Consider the following 26,705-nt stretch of genomic DNA (forward strand, 5'->3'; position numbering starts at 1 on the left):
TAATCTGGTGTCAGTGATAACACACCTGATTAAACTAAATAAAGTAAAAAGATATTTTATTCAGCGTCTGTTTCGGGTCTCCCAGACTTAACTAATGAGCAGAGAAAGGATAGAAACGGCTGCTGCCACCTCTCAGTTCAATTTAAATCTAGTTTATTGCTCTACATTTGAGCAGACAATGGATGATGAAGCTAACAAAGCTTTTAACAGTTTTTTGTTTTTGTTTTTTTGTTATTTTGGGCAAAAGTGTGGGTTTTACTTTGAAATTGACGGAGACACATGTGTGCCTACCCTACCAAATTTGCAAATTTATCTTTGCAAGTCCTACATTTTTACAAATTACTCCACAAATATTACGATTATTATTATTTTCCTAACTAACCCTGGTCTGCACTGGTCTGCCTTTGCTGTGTCTGACGTGCGTGTAATTTCCAATATCGTCCTGAAAAAGTAAAGATTTGAAAAACAAAACAATGAACAATGCTATTTTTGGTGTATTTAGTATTGTCCATCTCTCTGAGGCCTATATGATCGAGCACTATTTGAAACACCGAAAGCAGACGAACTGTCTCAATTAGGTTAAATTAGAAGTGGCAGCAGTTTGGGGTATTCAGAAAAGTGGTGTGGACGGAGATCCTCAGCATCCTTATCACTGACTTTTGAGATCCACATTAAAGAATTGAATAGTAAACGGATTGGTTATTATATAACGCTTTTCTATTCTCCTCGAGCATTCAAAGTGCTTTATTACAGCATTTAATAAAATTCACACACGCACCTTTTGCAACATCTAAGCGCTTTCTATCTAACATTCATAAATATGAATGCATCACAGAGCAACTTGGGGTTCAGTATATGGCCCATGGATATTTTGGGATGCAGATTGGAGCAGGGTTGGAGTCAGGGATCGAACCGCCAACCTGCCAATAAGTAAATAAACTATTTATCACCCTCCCCAAATGAGAAGACTGATGAAGAAGCTGCTGAACTTGGCATAAAGTTTGAGAGAAATGGGAAACATAGCTTGGCCACCGCCAAGCTATGTTTGTGTGTGTGTGTGTGTGTGTGTGTACCTTGGCCTCTACAGTGAGGGTATCTTGTAGCTCTTTAGTGCTGTGGGGGATATTTTGCTGAGATGGTTTACAGTTCAATAGTCTACCAAGAAGTTATTGTTAATTAATACAAAATCTTTACCTTAATACTGTCATTAGCGTTTCCTTCCTGATTGGTGTTGGTTTCAGTGACAATAACAATGGCCTTATTTGTAGAGCACAGCTTTCATGAAAAGGATGTGAATCATATGCCATGGCATTTACTAAACTGATCACTAGCAGTTGTTAGAGCGGTAACTTTCTCGCCATCATCGCCATATATTTGGATGAATGATGTTGAATCAGTTTCGCACAGATGCATGAACAGTTTCTGAAACACAATAAATGTGTCAAAGCGGGATAACAGTCTATATTGGTTTGCCCTTTGCCACTCTTCTTTAACTTTTTAAGTCTATAAACACTAGGCTCTGCACTTTTTCTATTTAAAATGGTGGAAAGTTTGAAAGCACGTTGTTTAATTTCTTTCCAACAGTGAAGCAGCCACATCCTCTTCCTCTTTCAGCTGACCCCGTCAGGGGTCCCGAGAAGAGATCATCTGCCTCCACCTCAACCCATCCGCAGCATCCTCTTCTGTCACTCCAACACTCTGCGTGTCCTGTTTCACTACATCCATAAATCTTCTTTTGGAAATCTCATTCATTGTGATCCACATGTTTGATTATTGCCAGGATTTTACACCAGATGGCCTTTTTCTTGATGCAACCCTTCCCATTTATCTGGGATTGGGACTGGCATTAGGGGTAACTGGCTTGTGACCTCTCCGGTTGCTGGGTTAAAGCAGTGTGCAGCAGTTATTTTAAAAGAATGCACCCCTACAAAGGGTAGCTATTGCTACTTCTGAAACTATTATTGTGGTGTTGAAGTCTTAAAATAGCATATACCCTTTCATTGAGAAGGGTTTTTTTTGTTATGTTGAATTGATCTAAATCAATGATAGAAATGCTATTATTCCCATTCTCTACTTAAAATGTAAAAAGAAAAATCAATGAATTCTTCTTTGCACTAAAAGTACACATCGACTTTTATGTGAAGCTTGAAGATGAGTCAAAATGCAGCACATTTACTTCAATGTATGTCGATTTACCGCAAACTAGCCGGTACGCAGTGTGCCTGGAGACCCCAAAGGTTTGGAGCCTACTTGATAGCCCACCTCATCATGTTGCTGCTACTGTTGTTTCCCCACAAAGTCATTTGTTTAGTTTGACTTCAAACTGTTGTGGTTTCCTTGCAAAATATCCTATGTCGCTAACCTCGCTGCCTCATTCAAAGAGTAATGTACAGTGTGCTTGTGGTACTTACAGTGACTCAGCTCTCACACTTTGCAGCTTTATCTTCATCTCCTACACATTTGGGTTTTGATATTCCTGTAATAGGTGTTGGGACTTCTGAAATGTTTGTGACATTCAGTGCCAAGTTTGCACTGAGAATCTATAAAATTACTAGATTATCCTAGGGGGACATCTAGTGTCAGCTGTCATGAGTTATAGGACTATTTATTGTACATTTGTTCACATTACGTTCACTGTAGGCACAGGTGACGCAACAAGCAGGCGAATAACTAAGCAGATGAGAGAAGTGAAAATTCAGGCTGCCTCGGGAAACTTGAGCTGCTCCTGTGTTAGAGCACGCTCTGTATCTCTGACATGACATGACCTGACATGCCCCAACATGATAAACATTGTGGTTTTCATGAAGTTTCAATGTTTTGGTATATGTCCCAAGTAAAACACCTGCTTAGCATAAACGAAACAGGTGTCCTATATCATCTGACTTGTTGCACACACAAACACGGAAGATGCTGGATGTGACAGCAAGATGAGAAGGCAGCTGACGGTGAACACCTGCCTGTGGGAAAGGGGGGGACCTGCCACATGGTTTCACAATGAAGTGTCCGCCCTTGTGGGTACAGAAAGCACAACAAAACCAGACCAATCAAGGGTTTAAGACGACGCACTTGTAGACATTGTACCACCGCTGCCAGGACTAACAAAGATGAGGTAAATGTCAAGTGATAACTATAAGTAACAGTGGTGAAAGATGATCTGTAACAGAAGCATATGTGCACATGGGGAAATCCATAACCAAAACAACTGCGGCGACATGCATCAGATTCAGAGGGATGAGGGCTTTTTTTCTTTTTTGGACAAGCTGGGTATTTCGAGTTCAGCTCTCAGAAGGATGAGAAAAGCTCATGAAGAGCAGTGCGATCATCAGAAGCCTACACACATCCTTTTACACCCCCCACCCTGGAACATTTCTTCTGAAAGAAAAAGCAAACAGAGATTAAATGCTTTCTTGCGTGTATATATAAGGTGAAAAGTTGAAAGCAAAAACACAAGTCAGACATATCATCTGCTCTTGAAGTCTTGACAGCATCGGAGGATCACAGAATAAAGGGGGATGGATGGTACTCACTTCTCACAGATGTGCTAACCACAACTGAAAATACCCCCCCACACACACTTTAATCATTAAAATACCCCCCTCTCTCCCCTCGATGTGTGCAAACTGCACTTGCTCTACAAAACCCAATATCTGTTAAAATCTAAGGTTACCATAAGTGAAACCAGCCTTTAATCAAAGCTATGGCACAAAAATCAGACAGTGTGACACAAACTGTTTTTTTTTTTTGACTAATATGGAACTGCTGCCTTAAATTTGAACTACATTTAGGACATGAGAGGTGATTCAAATTTGAACAATTCAAAACAATCGTTTACAGAAAGTGAGACGAGGCAACACGAAAAACAAAACTATTTATAATAAACTGAATGTTGGTGTGTTCCAGATATGACCTGTGACATATTTCAGGTCAAATCTGACTAAAAAAAAATATCCAAACTAGTAAGACTAAAGTGAAAGTCCCTTCCACACATCTGACCACAGGATTTGAACTTTCAAGTACTGAACACAGAGAAGAAAGTTCGCCTGAGAGAAATCGGAATTAAATACACAATAGTTTATTGTTAAAGATGAACACACACACACACACACACACACACACACACACACACACACACCTGACCTCTGCATCATGATCCTTCGAGTCAGGCATGTCAGTAGCTTTCTTATTTGTGACACAATGTGGCAGTTATTCATCTACACACACGCGTACCCCCGGACACAAACACACAGCTTTAACATCATTTAATTTATAATCCACAAATTTATATTCTTTTGTCTCATAATTCTACATCACTAGTTACTTAATTATGTACACAGAATTGAGTCAGTTCTCTATTTCTTCGAGTTATTTTTCAATTCGAGGAAAGGGAGAAAAACAAAACAGCTCAAAAAAATATTTTTTTTTAATTTCCTGTCATTTCTACAGAAAAAACATTTTCAGTTTCCTGGACTGTAAACTCCAAACTGCTTGAACCAACAACAACTCACAGCAGGCTCAATTTAACATTCCCTCCTCCTTTCTCGAATATGTTCATCTCCATCCTTTCCCCTTAGCCGACTGTCAAGGAGAAGCGTGACCAGGAGAGAGGATTTGGCACAAGGCATGAGTGTCATCTAAACCAGTAGTAATAGAAGAAGAGGTCCTTACAGCAGATCACATCCTGTAGTGCACAACAGTCCTGAGAGAAAGTTTAAATGGTTAACAGTGACGCAGTTTCAACTCTTTGAATCCCATGATTTTGCACCTTTTAGAGAATCACTCGAGTGCAAGTGGTCAGCATTACAAAGAAGGGAAACGGGGGGAGAAACATTTATTCCACCCTGTCACTTTGCTGTCCCTTCTTTAAACACCAGAGCTGATCTGTTTGGTCACTCGTCTCCCTCCAGGTCCAGGCTGGAAAGTCTTGGCTTTTTTCCCCTCCCTTTCTCCTTTCCTTCCTTTTAAGGATGTGGTAGGTTCATTCGGTCCTCTATTAGGGTGTTATCAGGGCCCTGTGCCTCCATGCACTGCTTTATGGTTGCTACAACTCCAGATAGACGCCTATCCAGGGCTGCAAGGTGTGGTTCAGCTAGGACTGGGTGAATGGGATCAAATGCCAGAGCCTGTCGCATGGCTGAGCTCAGAGCTCCACTTCGCAGCAGGTTTAATCTATTCCACGTGGACACACGAACCCTACCGAGAAAGGAACAGACACTACAGTAGAAAAAAACATAATCTGGTAAACAGGAAATTGTATTTGGCAATTCTCCGACTTACATGCAGCACTGGTAGAGTGGTGCAAGAATGCTTCGCTCGTCCAGAGCTGGGTTCCCGAAGCTGCACAAGGACATAAAAGAAAAATTCCGAAAGATTAAAAAACCCCAACATAAAGCTCTTGAAGCACACACACACACACACACACACACACACACACACACACACACACCTCAACTGAATTTGCTAGAATAGCAGTTTCCCTGTTTCTGAAGAGCTCCTGAGGAGTTATTAGATTCTCGGACAATCTAAAACCTGTAAAGCTTTCCAAACTAGAGTCTGGATCTGAGTCCAGCCATGTCCAAAACTAGCATGACCTTCAACAAACAGGAGCTGTATATTTTATATCTTTACATACAGTTAAATCATGTATTACAAGATCTAACTGTGTATCCCATTGTGAAAACTCTCCTGGCAATGTGGCTAAATGCATTCATTCCTATTCACACAACTTTTAAGACTGAGAGTGTCAGGCTCTTAAGCCCTTTTCTAATTAAATTTGATTGTAATACATACAGTAACACAGTAATGTGAAAATAAATGTACACAGTTTTTTCAGTTCCAAGGTTTTATGTACCAGGACATAATAAACAAAATCATCTGGTCTTTAAAAAGTTCTAAAATTAAATAACAAACTCAGGTGAACAACAACACTTGACATATTACACTGTGTCATCATTTATGCAACAAAAACTAGGGCAGAATGCAGAAGCAGTGTGTGTCTTATTGAATTAAGAGAAATTATGAGGGCAAGTAGACTGCTAGTCAAATGCACTTAATTAGCTGATCATCAGCGACTGTGAACACCTACAAAAAAAACACGTTTTTTCGTTTTCAGGTCTGGAGCATTTAGGTGTGTGATGCCAAGGAGGAAAGACATCAAGAATGATTTTAGGAGAAATTGTTGCTTCCTGACAATCTGGCAAAGGTTTAAGGCCATCTGCAAACAATTTGAAACCCATCATTCTGCACTGAGAAAGATTCACAAGTGGGAAATGTAATTTTTCATTTCAAGTTTATTTATATATCTCCAGTTTGCCACAGCATTTGTCGTGAGGGATTTTACACTGTGAGGTAAAGATGCTACAGTATAAGAGAAAAACCTCAAAAAGGAAAAACTCCACTTTAACAGGAAGAAACCTCCAGCAGAACCAGGCTCAGGGAGAAGCTACCATCTGCTGCAACTGGTTGCGGCCGATCATTGGAAAGAAAAAAAAGATCACAGGGAACCAGGACAAAATACTTAACAAAATATGTGTTTCAGAAACAGGGGTGGGCGTCGCAGCAAACTGCAAACAACACAAGTGTTACATCTCATAATCTACAGGCCTCAATTAGTGTGTTACATGTAAATGTAACTTAATGAAATATTTGCCCATGATGCACAAAACCACATTTGTTGAAAATCAAGCATAGCATATGAGAACAAACACCTCATAGCAACTGACAGCACAGTGGTGGAGGGGTAATGACAGGAAATGGGGAACTAGCAGTAACTGGTATACCAAGGAGTTCATGCTTGACTCAAAGTATTGTAGAGTCAAAGGTGAAGCCATCCGTCCAACAGCTAACGCTTGGCCTAAACTGGGTCATGCAACACAACGAGCAGAACAGCAGCAACTCTACAACACAATGGCCGAAAATTAAAAGAATCAGAGTGTTGCAGTAACCAAAAAATCCAGACCTCTAACTGAAAGGCCAGTTGGGCATAAATGAATGCATTTAAACCTCAATAAACTCAGTCAATGTGGTAAGCGAGTGGGCTCAAATTCCTGCACGATGAGGTGAGAGGCTGATAAAGTCATAAAGAAAAACTTGCCGTTAGAAGTGGTTCTACCAGCTAATGAATGATGGCGTGCACAGAGTTTTTTAAACACGGTTTCTGGACTTTAGCTTAGCTTTTGTGAAATAATTAAATAAATAAATAGATAAATAAATGAATGAATGAATAAATGAAAAAATAGATGGCACGCCGTAATATGCCATGTGTTGTTGAAAGAAGGTGTAGTTTGTTTTGATCATGTTGGTAAGAACTAAAATGAAAAATGCCTTACTAGTCAGCGATATGACAGAGAGCAAGAATCCATTGCTTCCAGCTTAATCTGAAAGGGTTCTAATAAAAATCCAAGAATTGGGCCATTATTGGCCTGCAAAGAGTACCAGCTGCAGGGTATTTTCACTGCATAGAAAATATAGATTATACTCTTCATTAAAAAAAAAGGAAAGACAAGAAATTACTCAGCACTTCTATTGGTATACATTATTCCCAGTAAAAGGTTTGTTTCTTACCACACTTAACCTCATCCTGCCAATACTGAAAAATGCTGCTTAGAAATTTTCCACTGCTGGGTTTTGATCAGCAAAAACAAAAATAACTTCAAAGACGGGTTAACATCTGAAAGTCCTCACTTCATGGAAGTGGGTGTTCTTCATGAGTCAGTTATAAAGTAGCTTCAATAGTGATAAGTGAATTCTTGTAATAAAAAAAGAAATAAAATAAAATAAAAGACGAGCACCGGAAAAGGTAAAAAAAAACAAAAAAAAACAACAACCTGAAAATGAAAATATAATTATTAGTCTGAAAAATATTCAGACTATTGTTATGAACAGAGTGCAGAATTTTCCAGTAAGTCCGTGACACTGATTTATTTCAAAAGTTATTGTTTCTGACAGAATTAGCTGCAATTTTACACAAGATTTCTGGTTAAACTTGCAGTTTTTCTTTACTGGATGGACAGTATTCCCCACTTAAGTTTGGAAATGGTTAAGTAATTCTAGCCAGTAAGAAAAAGTAAACATTCATCTGAGGAGGGAAAGTCCCATTTTGGATTCCCGTTTTCATGAAGAGCACCCCTCCTCCCCCCACCTAACTATCAAAAACAAAAAACAAAAAAACCACGAAACCCACAGCTCACCTCTTGGCGTTGTCAAGAAGGATAAGCATGCTGGCACCTCCATCATCCTGGAAACTTTCGTAGTGATGACGATCAGCATTTCCAATAAGGTAATCAAAAATCGCTGTGTCAATAACATCTAGCAGCCTTGGCCCTGCATCATATGGGGGCATCTTCTTCACTGCCTCACAGTAGCTCTCGTCATACTCCCACCTGAAAAATAAACACACGTTCAAATCGTCTGAAGTAAGATTTTCGCACATCACCATATTGTCAAACAGGGAGCGTGCATAACCACGCCCCTCTCACAGGAAAAGAAAAGAAAAACCACTTCAGGTCATTTCAGGGTTTTAGAAAGCAGGTAAAATGTAGCCAGAATTATTAAAAAGTGAAAAGATCCTAAAAATAAGACCAGGTTGCTTCTCTTACTGCTGTTAATTTGCTCACTAATACGGCATCGCAGCGCCAGACGTTCTCTGGTAAAGTGAAACATTTAACAACACTTACACTTAAGAAAATGCACGTGTCAAAGTGTTAATTTGCTGAAATGCAATCAAACTTCTGGTATTGATGGCAACACAATCCCTTATTTTCAGTGGCCTTCACACAATATTTTGAGACCAGTGAGAATAGAATAATCCTTTAATTGTCCCACAAGGGGAAATTTGGTTGTAACAGCAGCCAAAAAGACACACATACAAACAAACAGTACACAGGACACGGAACAGAAACATACACAATTTTTCTTACATATTTACATTAAGGACAATGGTTACAAGTGACCTATCATAATGAAAGCCAACTCCCTTGTTTTGGTTCCGTTTGGTCAATGACTCTCAAAATGTGGGGATGCCCCCATGAGTGGAGCAAAAACGACTCATGGGGGCACGGATGACCATGGTGGGAAAAAAAGAGAGTGAAACCAAGCTTTATAAAAGTTCCACATCCAAGTTGGATCCTCTTTTATTGTTAATAATTGACAAAAAAGGGCAGTGCAATCTATTTTGTTTCATGGTAAGATACAGTAGTTGAAGTGGAGAGATTTCTAGCAAGTCTGTAGCACTGATTTAATTTTCAGGTTAATGTTTCCATCAGAATTTGTTGCAAATTTCATACAACTGCAAGTTAAACTGAAAAACTGAAAACGGTTCCCCACTTCAATCTGGAAAACCCCACTGGTGTGGAATAAAGCTGCTGCAGGTGGGACATGAGTGACCACTGGGTGGAAAAACTGACAACTGACAACAAACTGACAAACTAAGTCAAATGAATATGATTTTTCTTTTGAAAGTGCAACTAAACAGTTTTCAAATGTAATCATTCTGAACTTTACATCACTAGAACTCAACTAGCATTTTTTATTTTGGGGGGGATAATGATAAAATGTGGTTGGGATCCAATGGATGGCATGCCAGAAGAAGTTTGAGGACCATTCTTCCCATTTGACATCGCATTGTCAATATTACAGTAATAGAATAAACTGAGATAAACTGAAACAGGAGGAATAATGGGTCTAACTTGAATTTAGTAACAAAACACAGACACAGTGCAGTGTAAAATTCTTGAGTGAACCCTCATTTCTTTTTACTTGAGTTTGAAAAGGCTACAAACTACAAGCTGAACGACTGTTGTGTCCATGCTGCACAGAAGACAACTTAGAATATCAAACTGGTTCTTTGCTATTTTTAGGCACTTTGTTGCTAGCAGCCTGTCATGTCTTTCAGTGACAATAAATGTGAAAGAAAACACAGTTTGACAGCATGAAACAGTATTTATTCACCACCAAGGTGACTCCCAAAAAGCTAATACCCCAAAACTTGGCATCTCTCTGCAAGGTGTGTAAAGCATTGCAAAAAATTTCAGAAAACTGGACATGTGGAGGACTAAAGAAGTCCAGGAAAAACCTGATGCAGGACCTTAGAGATGGAAAATGGTAAGTGGACTGGCTCTTATATAGCACTTTTCTACTCGACCTGAGCACTTAAAACGCTCAGAGATGCATCTGAAATTTCAGTTGATACGTCTACTGTTCATTGAAGCCCCAAGCAGCCATTCTCATGGAAGGGACGACAAAGAGAAGAGGATAAGGTATACAAAAATCACACAAGACCTGGACAGAAAATAAGTGGCAACAAGTCTGGCAGAGTGACGAATGACATTTTTGGTCAATGTCTCATATGTAAAACTTGATGGATTTCCGAGCAGACATATACAATCATATTTTAATCCACCACGCAATACTCTCTGGAATGTGTCTGTCTGGCAATAGCTATGCAAAAATAATCATCTTGAAAGAGAACAGAACAAATAGCATCAAACGTCCAAAGAATAGCTTTGAATGTCCTTCAAGAAGCCTGGAGAACTATTCATGAAGACTGCTTAAAGAAACTGACTTTCAAGGTCATTAGAACTGTACAAATTGTGTGTGTGTGTGTTTGTGCGCACGCGCAAAAGTGCACATGAGTTTTGGATAGATGAAACCAAGTTTAACTTGTACCAGAAAAATTGGAAGATAAAAGTATGGAGAAGGAAAAGAACAGCTCATGATACAAAACTATCACATCATCTGTCGAACATGGTGGAGGCATGTAATGGTATGGGCATGCGTGACCCCTAGTGTTAATTGATGATGTGACTGCTGAGAGCAATAGCAGGATAAATTTGGAAGTGTGCAAAGCTATACTCTCTGCCCAGAGTCAGCTAATTGTTCCAAAACTAGTTAAATAACACGTCCCAGGACAAACAAATAATGACGCAAACATACTGGAAAAGCAGAGTTTCTCAAATCAAAGAAATTTGATATTCCTCAATGGCCAAATCTGTCACCTGATTTCATGCAACACATCATGCTTTTTAGTAACTGAAGACATAATTGAAGGCAGATAGACTCACAAACAAGCAGCAACTGAACATTTTACTACTTAATATGTTGGCAGCAACAACAACATCAAACCACAAGAATGAATTCAAGTCAGAGGATTTCCCCTAACTGTAAAAACCGCTGCTTTTTGGGACTCACGCTTGACACCCACCTTGCCAGTTTCCCCTCTCTGTATGTGCGTCCCCAAGGGTGTCTGTGTTTCTGCAGTGGCCAGACATCTGGCAGCCAAAGGGTTAATGACCCCTCCATGATTTCCCCCTCTGCACATGCTGGCTCGCTCTCCCGACAGTAGTAACACTTCCCATAGAAACATGTATTATTGCCTGGGGACACAGGGAAAAAAATTGAACCAATAAAAACAAATCAGCTTGGCATCACTGACACAAGAGATGCAAACAAAGAGGTAAAAACTAGCACAATGGTGGAAGGAGGGTGGGTGGGGGACAAAATGCTTAGGTTAATTGGGTTAGTTCTTATGAAGTGTGAGCACGCACACACACAGATTAATCAAACAACCTTATCCTGTGCTTTCAGATACAAAGACCTCAGTGACATTTGACAAAGCAGTTTTGCTTAGGGCCAAACCATCAAAACATCCCTGAAACTGCAGTGCCAGCACCTTCAGGCACTAAAATAAACCATGAACAAGTGAAACAGGGTTTCGCTGCTAAGATCTCATACAGATCATGACCCTAAAGTTCCAAATACAACGATGAGACCAAACACTTTTTGTTTTTACTGGAAAAAGATGCGCTGAAGTGCAGTCTCACCTTGAATTCAGCGGTTATAACAAAAGTATTGCTTTCGAATTTTTTAAAATTAACTGGACAGACAAACATTATTTTTATATAAAGATTGTTTTTATTATTTGGAGAAAAAAAATCCATTGCAGTCAGTGTCTATCTTAAGTCTAAAACCCATGGACATCAACAAATGCTGTTTCTCATGCCTTGAGATGCTCAGTGAAGTTTTTACTGCAGCTTCCTTCAGATGCTGCTGGTTGTTGGTCTCTCTGGATTTATCTTCATCAACTGAAAAGCATGCACTATTGGGGTGGTATCAAGTGACTAATCTGACCATTGCACATGATCCTGTTTCTTTGTCATAAACTGTTGGGTTGCTCTGTTTAGTTTTGTAGCATTTATCTGGATCTGAGCAGAGAGTATAAACCTGTATACTTCAAATGTCATCTTACTGCTTCTATCACCATCCTCATGAAGAAAGATTTGTTGTCTGGATCCATACATGCAAACATGCGTGCTCTTTCTGTAACATTGCTATGTTTGACGATACTTTCAATTATTTGAAGATTTACCTGAAGGCAGAGAGATCCACAAACAAGCAGATAGATCTTTTCAGATGTTTTCTGGCCAAGTTTAATCTGATCTGTCCTTCTTTTTATTGAGTATCAAAGGAGATTTTTCTTAACCAAGGAAATCATGTCCTTATCCACTTCAATTGTCTTCTGTGGTTTTCGAGCCTTTCGGTAGTTGCTAGCTGGCTAGTACATTCATTCTTTTTAAGAACATAGGAATGGCCAAATCAACAATCAGTTAACATTTTTTTCATGATAGCAGAAATTTCGTTGGGCTGCAGACAATCCGAGAAAGAAAGATACCAAATGCCAATTCAACAACAACTACTAGAATCAACTCCAGACCTTTTATCAGTCGCATTTGTAGTAAATCTCACATGGCCATGAAACGGTTTTTCAGTCAACTGTCCAATTACTTTTAAGCCTCTGAAAATGGGGACCTGAACAGTTAATGCAGTACTTTGTTAACTGCTTGAATTAAAGTTAAAAAAAAAAAAATCACATCTTGTTATCTCTTTCTGATCCTGGTCCTGCCGGAGGTTTCTTCCTGTTAAAAAGGAGGGTTTTTACTGTCGAACCTCTGTTTTCTCTGTTTTCTTTGTATTATTGGTGGGTCTTTACCTTACAAAATACAGGCAACAGTTGTTGTGACTTGGCACTATATAAATAAAAATGAAAATTGAATATATCATGAATGTAAACATAGGAAGCCTGCAAGCCAGAAAAGGCTTACTACCTCAACCCACTGGATGGCTCTGCATAATGAAAAAAACTAACAGAAGAAACATCATGTTGCCACCAAGGAGGTGTACTGATGTCTTTCTTTGTGATGACAGTATACTGAATGAATGTAGAAAGAAAATTACAGGCATGTTCTGTAAAATCTCTTAACCTGTTCTTACCCATTTTATAAACAGACAATTCAATAAATGTATATGATTTCATAATATAGCTGTGCTTTTTTCAGTACCAAAAAAAATAAACAAAATGTGGTGTTCTTTTTCTAACTTCGCTCGGTGTTTCACTATGGGAATCGCCTCAGCGTGACCAACTACGGAAGCTCCAATGACACCACGTCTGTCTATGACAGACCTGTCAAGCCGTGCTCAGGGCTCCGCCCCCTCATTCTAACACGGCCGACCAGCTCCTCCTAACTCATTCTCGCTTTCTTCCCGTGAGAAACTACTTTGAGCTCCCTCAGCGCATCCAGGCTAACTTGATTAGCTGCTTAACAGTTCTCAGGCATCCCGTGTAGGAGTACGTCGCCGAACGCAGTTTTTCCGGTTCCAGTTTGGATCGTGCTGAGTAAGTCCTTCGAAAGAAGTGTACTTAGAGTTGCACTGTGGAACAGCAACCGCGTCAGGCGAGCTGTCCCAGCGGTTCCTGGTTTTAGTTAGCGAGGTAGCCGACGTTGTGTGACTCGGGCTAACGCGTTACGGCGAGCTGTTCGTTCAGTGTCCGGCTAGCATTAACTTGTTAGCAGGCCACGAACCACATTAGCGTCTCACTAGCATTAGCTTGTTGGTCGACCTAGGGTTCGGTTAGCATTAAGTTGCTAACGATATTGGCTAGCGGAGTGCAGCTAACGTGTCACGACGAGCTGACTCCCGCGGCGACTAGCTCGGATTTAACACCCGCTGCTAGTCCTAGCTACTTACAGGCTAACGTGTCGAGACGAGCCTGGTGTAGCCTAGTCTCACCCCTTTCCGCTAACCATGTCTACGGCTCCTACTCCCGCCAAAGAGGCTGCATCCCGCCCGTGCCCCGCATCGTGCGGTGCCACCATCTCGGGCAGGGACCCTCATCCAATGTGCATCGTCTGTATGGGTGCCAAGCATGCTCAGGCTTCACTGGCGGACCCTCAGGGATGCCCACACTGTGCTTTGATGCCAAAGAAAGTCCTGGAAAGGAGGCTGAGAGTAGCAGTAATGAACAGTCAGGACCCCTGCCTGTCGGCTGCTACTGCTATGAGCAATATCCGTCATCCGCGAGCCTCCACAAGCTGGGCGGACATGATGGAAGAAGAGTCCCTGCTCATGCCCCCATCGTTCGAGGACCTCCTCGATCAAAACGTGGGCGAGCCGGGTGGCGAGGACGCGGAAGGCGATGCCGACTCCGACCTCCTCGACCTGGAGGACATGGATGAGGAACAGGAGGATGACTCTACCTTTCCTCCCCAGCAGTCCAGGCCACCGAGGGGGGCTGAAGTTGCACCCCCGGTGGACAGCAATTTGTACGAGGTCTGCAAATGGGCTGCAGCCAAGCTAGGCATCCCATGGCCAGCCGCCCAGGATGCCGAAGGGGTAGAACGCGACCTGTATGACGGCAAAAGGCTCCCACCAGCCTTGCCACCACCGAAGCAGCTTCTGCCAGCAGTCCCGGCCTGCATGAAAGAAATGAGTCGCTATTGGTCAAGCCCTTTTAAAATCAAGCTTCCGACCAAGGGCTGCTCTAAGCTTGAGATCCAGGGGATGGGTGAACTGGGGCGAACCGAACCCCCAGCAGTGGAGCCTTCAGTGGCGTATCACCTTCACCCTAACCGCAGGGCAATCTCAGCTTCTTCTAGCATTTCTTTGCCCAACAAGATAGATCGCCTCACGGCATCTATTTATCAAAGGATGTACAAATATGCTGCCAGTCAGAATGCTCGCTTAATGCAGTCACACTGCTATCAGCATATCAGGCAGAAATTCTGGAAGACATGGGCCGTCAGCTTTACTCGGGTTCCCCGAACCCAGCCCTCTGGGCTGAAATCTGCGTGGTTAATGATCTCATTCGCAGTCCAAGGGTGTGGCCGCGTTATGGGCCTTGCAGTCTCGGGTGAGAGAGCCTTGTGGCTAAACCTGTCAGGCCTAGGTGATGCTCAGAAGGCTGAGCTCATGGATGCAGCTTATGACCCAACCAAGGGTCTCTTTGGCCCAGCCCTAGAGAGAATGAGAGAAACAAGCACTCGCAGAAAGCAGGAGGGAGAAGCATTCAACCTCTGCTTACCCAGAAAACCTAACTCTCAGCCCCAGCAGGTGCCAAGAGCTGGCTTTGCAGCAACAGCTGTGAGAGGGAGACAGAGTGGGGTCAGAATGCAGAGAGGAGCAGGAGGCCAGCAGGGTGCCCACCAGGCCATGGTAGAGAACCAAAGACCTTGGGGCAAGCATTCCTTTGCAGCAGCTGCTGCAAAGAATAAGCCGTCACACCCCGGAGAGGGGAAAAAGAAGCGGTCAGCCTAGCACATCTGCAACATTCTGTGTCACCCCTCTCTTCTCCCCCAAAGAGAAGGAAGGTGTTAGAAGGGGTAACCAAATCACTCCAAGGTTCAGGGTCTCCGGAAGTTTCCAGTTCACCAGGAGCACCCTCTCAGTCTCCTCCTCCAGTTCAGGGAGGACAGACTTGTGGACAAATGGCGCAGCGTCACCAAGCACTCCTAAGCACTCTGTCTGTGTCACCAAGCACTGCCCAGAGTCACCAGACACTTCACTGTGGTTTGGGGATAACAAAAGAAATAAAACGTGCACTTCTGCAGCCAGGCAGTTTGCCGAGGGCAGAATGTCCCCCCAGTTTCAAAATAAAAACAAAAGGAAATCACTGCCATTTGTCTTTGTTCCCAGCGGGGGGAGCTCACGCTCTTCCCGAGGGGGAGAGCCCCAACTCCTCCCGGGAGACAGGGGTGACGTCACGCTTCCGCATCTTCAGAGGCCCGCTCGCGGCGCGGCTGGAGCGGTGGCAAGCATGCGCAGTTCATCCCTGGGTCTTGTCAACCATTTCCCATGGTTACAGACTACAGTTTGCGGTAAAACCACCGAGATTCGGCGGAGTGTTAGCTTCTGTGGCCAGTGGCGATTCAGCAAATGTGCTGGAGGAGGAAATATCCTCCCTGTTACACAAACAGGCGATCGTAGCGGTTCCGAGTGAAGATGCTCAGCAGGGCTTTTACTCCCACTATTTCCTCATCCCGAAAAAGGACGGAACGTCGCTCCGTCCTATTCTGGATCTGTGTGTGTTAAACAAGCATTTAAGAAAGTACACATTCAGAATGCTCACACACAAGATGCTTAGTCGCTCAATTTACACAGGCGATTGGTTTGTTACAATCGACCTATCAGACGCATATTTTCACATCGCCATTTATCCTCCACACAGGAAATATCTCAGGTTCGCTTATCAGAGCGTAGCGTACGAGTTTTAAACTATCCCATTCGGGCTATCCTTAGCCCCAAGGGTGTTCAGCAAATGTGTGGAGGCAGCACTGTCTCCGTTAAGGAACAGCGGCATCAGAATATTCTCTTACACAGACGATTATCTAATATGCTCACAATCGCGCGAGCAGGCGATCAAAGACTCCGAGGTGGTAGTGAATCACCTCACGGAGCTTGGGTTCACAATCAACCTGGAAAAGAGCCACTTGGAACCCGCACAGTTTACAGAGTATCTGGGGCTCAGAATAGACTCCATCTCTTATCGTATCGCACTTTCAGAGCGGAGGATCGCATCCTTCACTCACTGTCTTTCCCGTTTTCAGCTGGGGAAAGTCGTGCGGTTCCGACTGTCTCCGCCTCCTCGGCCTCATGGCCTCGGTGATATCGGTGGTACATTTGGGGCTTCTTATGATGAGAGATTTTCAGCGGTGGGTTGCTTCTCTGCAGCTGCGCCCTCGAGAACATCTCAGTCGTGGTGTAAAAATAACGCAGCCGTGTATCGCGGCTCTCCGGCCTTGGAGGAGCCCGACAGCTCTCGCTGCGGGGGTACCTCTCGGGGCAGTATCATCCAGGGTGACGCTGACCACAGATGCATCCCTGTCAGGTTGGGGTGCAACTATGACGGGCAGAGCAGTGAATGGCGTTTGGTCACAGAGACTCGCTCTGAATCACATAAATGTGCTGGAGCTCCGCGTGGTGCTCCTAGCCTTACGGCATTTTCTGCCGTATCTCCGGGGACAACATATTTTAGTGAAAACAGACAACTCCACTGTAGTTGCTTATATCAACCGCCAGGGCGGCACCCATTCCCGGCAGCTACACAGGTTAGCCAGGGAAATAATTGTGTGGAGCAGCACTCGGCTCCTCTCCCTTCGGGCAACTCACATGCCAGGAATTCTGAACAGGGGGGCAGACCTCCTGTCCAGAGGAAATCCACTGTTCGGAGAATGGAGGCTTCACCCACAGGTGGTGGAGCAGATTTGGCAGAGATACGGCCGGGCTGCCGTAGATCTCTTCGCCTCGCGAGAAAACACACAGTGCCCTCTGTTTTTCTCCCTGTCAGACGCAGATGCGCCACTGGGCGTGGATGCGCTGGCCCATCCATGGCCAAAAACTCTGCTGTATGCTTTCCCTCCCCTCAGCCTGATCTCCCCAACACTGATCAGAGTGAGGGATCAGGGGCTGGAGATATACCATCCACATCCAGACCAGGTTGCTCTCTGGGCCTGCCTGTGAAAGGTGGAATCTGAAGGCAGCAGGCATGCCTCCGAAGGTTATTGAAACCATTCAGAATGCCAGAGCCTCCTCCACTCGTTCCATTTACAGCAGTAAATGGCGTGTTTTTGAAGAGTGGTGCCATGAAAAGCAGATTATCCCTTTTCAGTGTTCAGTGGTGGAGCTGTTGTGATTTCTTCAAGACTTGCTGGACAAAAGGAGAGCTTTTTCCACCATAAAAGTCTATTTAGCAGCTATTTCAGCCTGCCATGTGGGGTTTGGTGATAAACCTGCCGGTCAGCACCCCCTTGTATGTCGCTTCATGAGAGGGGCGCGTCGAACGCTTCCAGTTTCTAGACCACTGGTGCCTTTATGGGATCTGTCAGTCGTTTTAGAAGCCCTCTCCCACCACCCCTTTGAGCCTATTGGGGCAGTGGGGTTGAAGTTTCTCTCTCTTAAAACCACTCTGCTGTTGGCTCTAACCACAGCCAAGCGAGTTAGTGAATTACAGGCTCTGTCTATTCACCCCTCTTGTCTACAGCTGGCCCCGGGACTCACTAAAGCACGCCTGAGGCCTAACCCAGCCTTTGTCCCTAAAGTGTTGGAAACGTCATACAGGTGCTCTACAGTAGAGCTCCTAGCTTTTCACCCCCCTCCATTCTCTTCAGAGAGGGAGCAGAGGCTGAACACTTTGTGCCCTGTGCGGGCCTTGGGGACTTATGTTGACAGAACAGCTGGATTCAGGAAGTCGGATCAGCTGTTTGTTTCCTGGGCCTCCCCTCACAAGGGGAGGCCCGTATCATGCCAGAGGCTAGCTAATTGGATTGTAGAGGCCATAGCTCTGGCTTATAGCTGTAAGGGCTCGCAGGCCCCCCCGGGACTCTGAGCTCACTCCACTAGGGGTGTGGCCACATCCTGGGCTTTGTTCAGAGGTGTATCAGTCCAGGATATTTGTGCGGCAGCAAGCTGGGCTACGCCGCACACGTTTGTCCGGTTTTATCGGCTGGATGTTTCACAATCATCCATGGCTCAGGCAGTGCTGGATTCTGGTGCCTCTGGTTCGACCTGAGATCCTGGAGTAGTACTGGAGAGTAGCTTCGGGAGCTGGCCATATCTCCCATAGTGAAACACCGAGCGAAGTTAGAAAAAGAACGTTGGGTTACTTAACGTAATCCCTGGTTCTTTGATAACGGAGTGAGGTGTTTCACCAACACTTCCCTCCTTGCTTAGGCACAGAAAGAAATCTGCTTGGAATGAGTTAGGAGGAGCTGGTCGGCCGTGTTAGAATGAGGGGGCGGAGCCCTGAGCACGGCTCGACAGGTCTGTCATAGACAGACGTGGTGTCATTGGAGCTTCCGTAGTTGGTCACACCGAGGCGATTCCCATAGTGAAACACCTCACTCTGTTATCAAAGAACCAGGGATTACGTTAAGTAACCCAACGTTTTCCCAGTTACTTTGTAATGATTTTACTAGTCCAGTCTACTTGATCTAGAGCAGTGGTCCCCAACCCCCAGGCAACGACCAGTACCAGGCCGCAAGAGTTGAGGCTCGGCCGTGGGTACTGGTACTGGTTTTATTTTGTTGCATTTATCCGCGACACCTTAAAGGCCGGTCAGTGAAAATATTGTTGGGGCATGTTAAAAATTGTGGGACTCTGCAGAAAATGCTAGACACAGGCTGTCAGTAGTCTACAAACCACTGTTAGGTAGTTCTTAGGAAAAGTGAAAGAAATGAAAGTGAACTGCATAGAACATGCATTCCCACAGCATGCACAGACAGATTCATAAATAGATAACCACTTGAACTTTATTCTGTGGTTTCAAATGTAATGACTAGGGATGGGTATCGTTTAGGTTTTATCCGATACCGGTGCCAAACCGGTACTTTTGAAACGGTGCCGGTGCTTAAACGGTGCTCAAACCGGTGCTTAAAGAATGGAAACCACAAAATTGGTCCAAAAACCTCTCATGTTCAGCTGTTTTTTTGTAAAAAGATAACAATGTTAGCCTTTTCTGCAGCTATAGGGCATATATGGTATCACTCTGGGCTGGAAGCAGTGCTTAAACAATGGAAAAAACACAAACTTTGTCCAAAAACCTCTCATGTTTAACTGTTTTCCACTTTTTCTTTGGTCATTTTAGCCTTTTTGGCCAGGGTGAAGGGAGTATCTGCCATCAAACAAGAAGACAGCCGCATGTAACTACGAAGGTGTTTGCTAGTTCACCTTACATGCATTAATGTAATAACGTGGTTAGCCTACTCAACGTAAATTACACACGAACAACATTAAGCTACTCACGCAGAGAAGAACGGCTGCTGCTGCCATCATCATCATCATCATCATCTCTGCTACACTGGCAGGGCTAGGGGCCAGGACTGTACTCTTCAGGTTTTTGGGGGATGTTGCTAACTCCGGGTCCGATAACAGGCACCACACCCGCAGTAGATGTGCTCGGTGTGAGGTCTCGCAGCAAGCTATCAAATACGGCGCATTTCTCGGCTTTAAAAAAAAAAAAAAAACGCTATGCATCGCCAGGTGTTTCATCGGATTTGAGGTGTTACCTCCTTTGACAGTATCACAGTATCAGCTTAAAGCACTTGTTGCAGGCTGCTGAGTTTGCATATTTTGCTGTGAAATACAGCCATACTTTTGACCGCTTCTCCTTGGGCATTTTTAATCTGTAGCTCTGCTCTAAAAGAACGTACGTACCTGGACCCGCCTACTATCCTCGGAAACGTAAAATGATTGGCTAGAATCTAAAGTGTTTCATTCCATACCAGTTGGTGGCGGTAATGCACCTTTCAGTTGTTTGCCAACCGCCAATACAAATGTAAGGAAGAAGAAAGTGTATCACAGCTCAGGAAAAAAAAAGCACCGAAATAAAGCACCAAAATGTGCGCTGCTTTTCGGTCTGGTTACTACCGTTTATGTCAGAACCGGTGCCATGATGGCACCGGATACCGGTACCCATCCCTAGTAATGACCTTTCAAATATTCACACCAATGTAATGTATTAGTGGCATACTTTTCTTAATCATTTCAAAACCCTAATTTACACTCAAATGAAATACAGGGAATCCATTTTCACTTTTAAAACCAGAAAAACATACTGATTAATTTCTGCTGGGTATCTAACAGGCAAATCATAAAATAAATTTCTGCAGAAATTCAAAGAGATACCAATAAGACTGCAGAGCACTTTAAAATATTCATTTCAGTCTACCAAAGCGGTAAAGCTGTTGGTCTTAGAGTCTGGTATTAGTAAGTTCTGAATATTTAAAATATTATTTAAACTACCATTGAAAGTAGATTAAGGGGGCTTACAAGCAACCTAGTTTCTTATCCTCCTGACCCAAAGCTGATCTTGCGTTACAGCACAGAAAATCTACAGTTTACACAGGTTTACCAAAACTGGACAGAAGATTGCCTGAAGATTAAGATTGCCATGTTGCCTGATCTGATTTGTGCTGCAATTTTGGATGGTGGAGGTGTTAAAAAAGATGAAATTTAAAACAAAACAAAACAAAACATAGACAAACTTACATGCTACCCAAGTATGCTACCATAAGATAACGAGGCATGTCACAAAGCTCAAATAATCTTAAACTGGCTGCTTCAACATGATATTGAGTTCACTGTACTTGGCTTCCACAGGCATCAGCTCTCAATCCAATAGTGCACCTTTGGGATGTGGCAGAACGAGAGATTTGCACCGGTAAAAGTCAGCAGAAACTGTGTGATACTGAGGAATGTTTTGAACACCTGGTTGAATCTATCTCATAAAGATTTGAGGCAGTCCTAAAGGCAAACAGGGAGTCGAACCTAGTGCTAGCTAATCGCTGGTGAGTTTATATGTGACTCTAGATTCTGATTGAAAGCAATTTACACAATTTACATGTTCTAATGTCACTTTTACATGGCAAGTTACAAAACTCACAAGGAAAAAATCCCTTATTTTTCTTGCTTTAAAATAGATTAAGATAAATTAATAAAGCTGTATTCTTCATGCTGGATGTGTGAATCAGTGTCAAAGAGAATTACACTTATCTGCAAGGTCACATTAAGCTTTTCTTTTTCTACTATTGTAAAACTAAACGGAACAAATTAAAACTCCCAAAAGCAAAAACTTATAAATGCATATAATTTAAAAAAAATCTAAATTTATTTATAAATGCCCACCTGTGTAGCAGTAATGCCATGACTGTTTCATCAACTTCCCCATGTATGATACAAAGTTCACACTATTCATACGGTATTTCATTCCACAAGCACAACATAAAAACTGAGTTAATATGCTCAAAGGTCCAATTTTATCTCCATTTATGTCAAGGTCTGAGCTAACAACTGCTGTATGACGTGGTTCATTTACTGCTGCTATTTTTTACCTGTACCATCTATGCAGAATCTGCTGCTAAGTGGGTGTGAACATTTTAGTTATAGCACATTTATGTTTAATTCACTGTGAACTGATGGTGTGTGATTAAATAACACTGTCTCCACTTCTTTCTGCTCAAAGTTGGCTTTGTGAAGAAAAAAAAAATCTAACACTTGTTGATGTTTGTGTACTCAGCTCATTTAAGACAGGCTTTTGACAATGAATTCTTAGGACAAATTATCTCAATTACGAGATCAAACTTGTACACAGAAGTGGTTTCAACTCTAATAGATGTTCAGATAATGACTTCTTCTGACATCTATGTTTGCTGATGCAGCTGTAAATGTTTCGCTCACTCACATCAAAGACTAATATTTTCTCACAGCGGCTCTTGGTAATCGAGACATCGTTTTGCAAATTTCTAGCGGGTTTTTCCTACAGAACGAAATTCCATTGAAACATGTCAGAAAATGTGTAATGTTTGTACAAATCTGGACAATAAAACCAAAACTTCATGCGTGACTACATGAAGGTGGGGGCAGGCCTCTTTAGCGTCAAACAACTCTTTGAAGTTCTCCTTTATTAAAGACCACCAGTAAGAAGTAAATGACACATCTGTGTAGCTGCCGTTGCCCCGGGTATGCAGCTTTTATGCTGTACCTTTTAGAATCGACTCATGAGTTCATTGAAAGAAAGAATTGGCTTTACATTACAAAGCCAACTATATGAATGGCCTGAAAAGCTGGTAATGAAATATGGAAAAAAAAAAAAACCTAAACAAAAACAAAACACTTTTACACCGTGTTAATGACAAAACCAAACAAGACAAATTTTGATTTTTCAGGCAAGAAAATAAATATTTATCACACAAACTACAGATGGTTAGGATTTAGTTATTAATTTAGAATTGATTACCCATAAAAAAAGAAGTTGTATACTGCCAACATACATGACTTCCAAGCTGTTTAAACACTATAAGTGGCTTAAAAAATGCAAAGAAATGTTGGGACATTGGTAATAAAACCGCTGGTTATGACTGGATATACAGAAAAAAAGAATCCCAGAAAGATTTATTCTTTCACAAATAAAGACATTCTGCTAGTGCCTTGTTGGCACTGGGCTGCATGCCCTTTTGCCTTCAAAACTACTTTAATTCTATGTGGAACAGATTCAACAATCCTAAAGGTGCTGTGCTGGATAGAGAACTGATGTAGTGCAGTCATGTTAAAGAAGTAAGCTTGTACAGTATAGTATATCTCTATGCCTTAGACATCCCGAGGAATGTAACGCATCTGGTCGATGCAGCCTGCAACATCTCTGATTGGCGTGGAATGTTATGGCGTACATTAAGAGGGGTCGCTAGCAACGTTGTAAGTTTTCATGTAGATTTCCAACTGCAGCCTAATTCAGGAATAAGGCACCCAAACGCTGCCAAGAATGTATCTCTACACCATTACACCATCACCGTTCATATAAGTCAGGATGCATCCATGCTTTTCTGTTGTTTATGCCACTTTCTGACCCTACAATCCAAATGTGCCCCTCTTCAGAATACCTTGGTTATGGTATTCTAGTTAGTAACTGCTACCTTCCTTCCTTCAAAGCAGTCTTCTCATTCGCCTCTGACCTCAACAAGACAAATCCAGTGAGAATTGTTAATCACTGGATATTTTCTCTAGAGGTTGCTCTGCAAAATTCCCAGTAGATGAGCAGTTTTTTAAACTTTAAAGGTGCTCTCTCCTCCCCATTCATACTTATTTTGAACTTACATTTTACATTTACATTTCACTTGCAAGCTTACATGCTTAATTTGAACTTCAGCAGGTGACAATATCTACATGCCCAAATGCAATGAACTGCAGCCATTTATTTATTTACTTTTAAATTGCTAATTGAGGAAGTAAATCAAAAACCAAACTTGAACCTCAGTGGTAAACCTTTATAATCACTTCACCAAGTAGAGGAAATCAGTGCATGGCCTGATGGTCCGTCTGTAAACACATTTTGTTACTGCATCCACAAAATCCAAGTTTAAAGTTATGCCAAACGTGGCGAAAACATACCGTGCCTCCAAAAAGTATTTACAGTAGTTGACTTGTTCCTCATTTTGTCAATAAGTATTTACAATACTGAGTGAAGATCATTTGGAAAGTCACACACCTGTCTAGATAAGGTCTCATAGGTGACAGCGCATGTCAGAGCAAGGAATTGTCTGTAGACCTCGGTGACAGGATAATATCGAGGCACAGATCTGGGGAACGGTACAGAAAAAAACTCTGCAGCACCAAAAGTCCCAGTGAGCACAGTGGCCTCCATCATCCATAAGAGGAAGAAATCCAAAAAACACCACAACCCTCACTTGAGCTGGCCACCAAATAAATTTGAGTAATCAAGGTAGAAGGTTTTAATCAGGGAGGTGACCAAGAACCAGATGCTCATTCATTCATTCATCAGAACTCCAAGATGGCTTTAAGGAAAAAGGAAAACCTTCCAAAAGGACTATAATTTCTGAAACATTCGACCAATCTGGCCTATACGATGGACTGGCCAGACAGAAACCATTCCTCAGTAAAAGGCACATAACCGTCAACCTGAAGTTTACCTTTAGGCACCTGAAGATCTCATAGACCATGTGAAACAAAGTTCTGTAGTCCAGCAGTCCCCAACCTTTTTTGCGCCACGGACCGGTTTATACCCAACAATATTTTCACGGACCGGCCTTTACGGTGTCGTGGATAAATACAACAAAATAAAACTAGTACCGGCACCGAAAAAAAGAAGATTTATTCATAACACACGAGAAAAGACCCAGGAAAACCAAGTTAACGATAAAAACGATAACAAAATAATGTTGAAAACCGATAAAGACCCTGAAAACCATACATTTCACACCTGAGCCTCAACTCTCACGGCCCGGTACCAAACGACTCACGGACCGGTACCGGTCCGGGGCCCGGGGGTTGGGGACCACTGCTGTAGTCTAATGAAAAAGACTTAGCTCACTGGTTAAGTATCATGTCTGGAAGAAACCAGGCACCGCTCCTTACCTGGTCAATACCATCTCTACAGTGAAGCATGGTGGTGGCAGCAGCGGATGGCAGGGGTGTTTTTTGGCAGCAGAAACTTAAAAGACCGGTCAGGGTCGAGGGAAAGATTAATGCGGCAATGTATAGAGACATGTTTGATCAAAAACCTGCTCCAGAGCTCTCTGGACCTTGGAGTGGGGAAAAGCTTTATCTTCAAACAGGACAAAGGCCCAAAGCACAGTCAATATAACAAAGGAGTGCTATGAGATCACTCTGTGAACATCCTTGAGTACACAGCCAGAGGAGCAAAAGCTCTGAATACTTTATGTAGATGTTTGATTTTTGTTTTTTTATTTAATTGATTTTTTTAAATTAATTTGTAGAATTTCATTATTGAAATACCATTAACTTGCTTGGACAACAAAATGTACCTTCAAAATGAAAATAGCAGCAGATAATTTATTAGTAAGTAAGAGATAATCACATTTGAGATCTCAAAACAAAGCAGTGAGCCACAGAAAACACTGTGCATCTGCTTTCACAGGTAGGTAAACTGATTTTTGTGGCTTAAATGTGTTGAGTTCCCAGTTTACTAAACATTTTTAAGGCGTGTCTGGCTTTGCGTCCAATTTATCGATCATCTCTGCTGGTTCTCATCTTCCAATTAGAAAAGGACAGTAACAAATTTGATCTGATTTCATGTGACTATGTGGCAACACCAGCAGACCGGACTCGGCAGGACCGTGTCCTTGTTTAGTGCTGTGAGTGCAAAAGGCACAAAAAATAAAAAATAAAAAAAATACAAGCAAGGTGAGTGAGAATGAGAGCAAAAGTGATTTACAGAGTAAAAACTAAAATCAGAATGAAAAAGAAAGTGGACAAATGAGTCAAATAAAGGAAAATTATTCATTCAATAACACCACATTTAGCAGTGGACAATCTGGCCAAAAGATTATATTAAAATCTTTTGCGGTACAATTGCAACTGACAGATTTAGCCCACTACATGATTAGTCGTGCAAAAAGCTGTATATGTGTGAAGTCTAACATGTCATCTTAAAGCTAAATGTCAAATTAGTACATTTCTGCATTGTGTTGTGATTTTATCTGAACAAATTCTGTCCAGAAGTGATGATTCGTATCTTCACCACATTTACAGCAGCAAAGTCACTTTATCAAACTGCTGGTTTAAAATTTTAAAAAACCCACACACACACACACACACACACACACACACACACACACACACACACACACACACACACACACACACATACACACACACACACACACACACAAACAAAAAAACCCAAACCAAAACATTCGTGACATATCACTCAACTATGTCAAAAAAGGATCATGGTTACACACAGTCATCATTTTTTCCTATCCTCCCTGCCTGTGGCTAATGTGGGTAACACTATTAGCAAGGGTAAGCTGGATCTATTTCAGTCTCTCACTAGTTTACAAGAATATGGCAAATTTTTATAAATACAGATGTGATACAGAGAGCTTTCATTTTTGCTTTTTCACGAC

General features: G+C 42.3%; 1 protein-coding gene across 1 annotated transcript in view; it reads right to left on the reverse strand.

The window, feature by feature from the left end:
- Positions 1-4,056: 4,056 nt before the first annotated feature.
- Positions 4,057-26,705, reverse strand: part of fam20b (FAM20B glycosaminoglycan xylosylkinase) — a 29,634-nt gene continuing 6,985 nt past the window's right edge. Inside the window, exons 6-9 of the mRNA XM_084921480.1 lie at positions 11,198-11,369; positions 8,187-8,378; positions 5,275-5,334; positions 4,057-5,190 (exon numbers count right to left, since the gene is read on the reverse strand). Coding sequence (XP_084777606.1) covers positions 4,959-5,190; positions 5,275-5,334; positions 8,187-8,378; positions 11,198-11,369 — 656 coding nt within the window. The 3' untranslated portion in view covers positions 4,057-4,958. The remainder of the gene's footprint in view (positions 5,191-5,274; positions 5,335-8,186; positions 8,379-11,197; positions 11,370-26,705) is intronic.

The sequence above is a fragment of the Perissodus microlepis genome, chromosome 23, assembly GCF_051167445.1.
Source record: "Perissodus microlepis isolate ML-2025 ecotype Zambia chromosome 23, ASM5116744v1, whole genome shotgun sequence".
NCBI lineage: Eukaryota > Metazoa > Chordata > Actinopteri > Cichliformes > Cichlidae > Perissodus > Perissodus microlepis.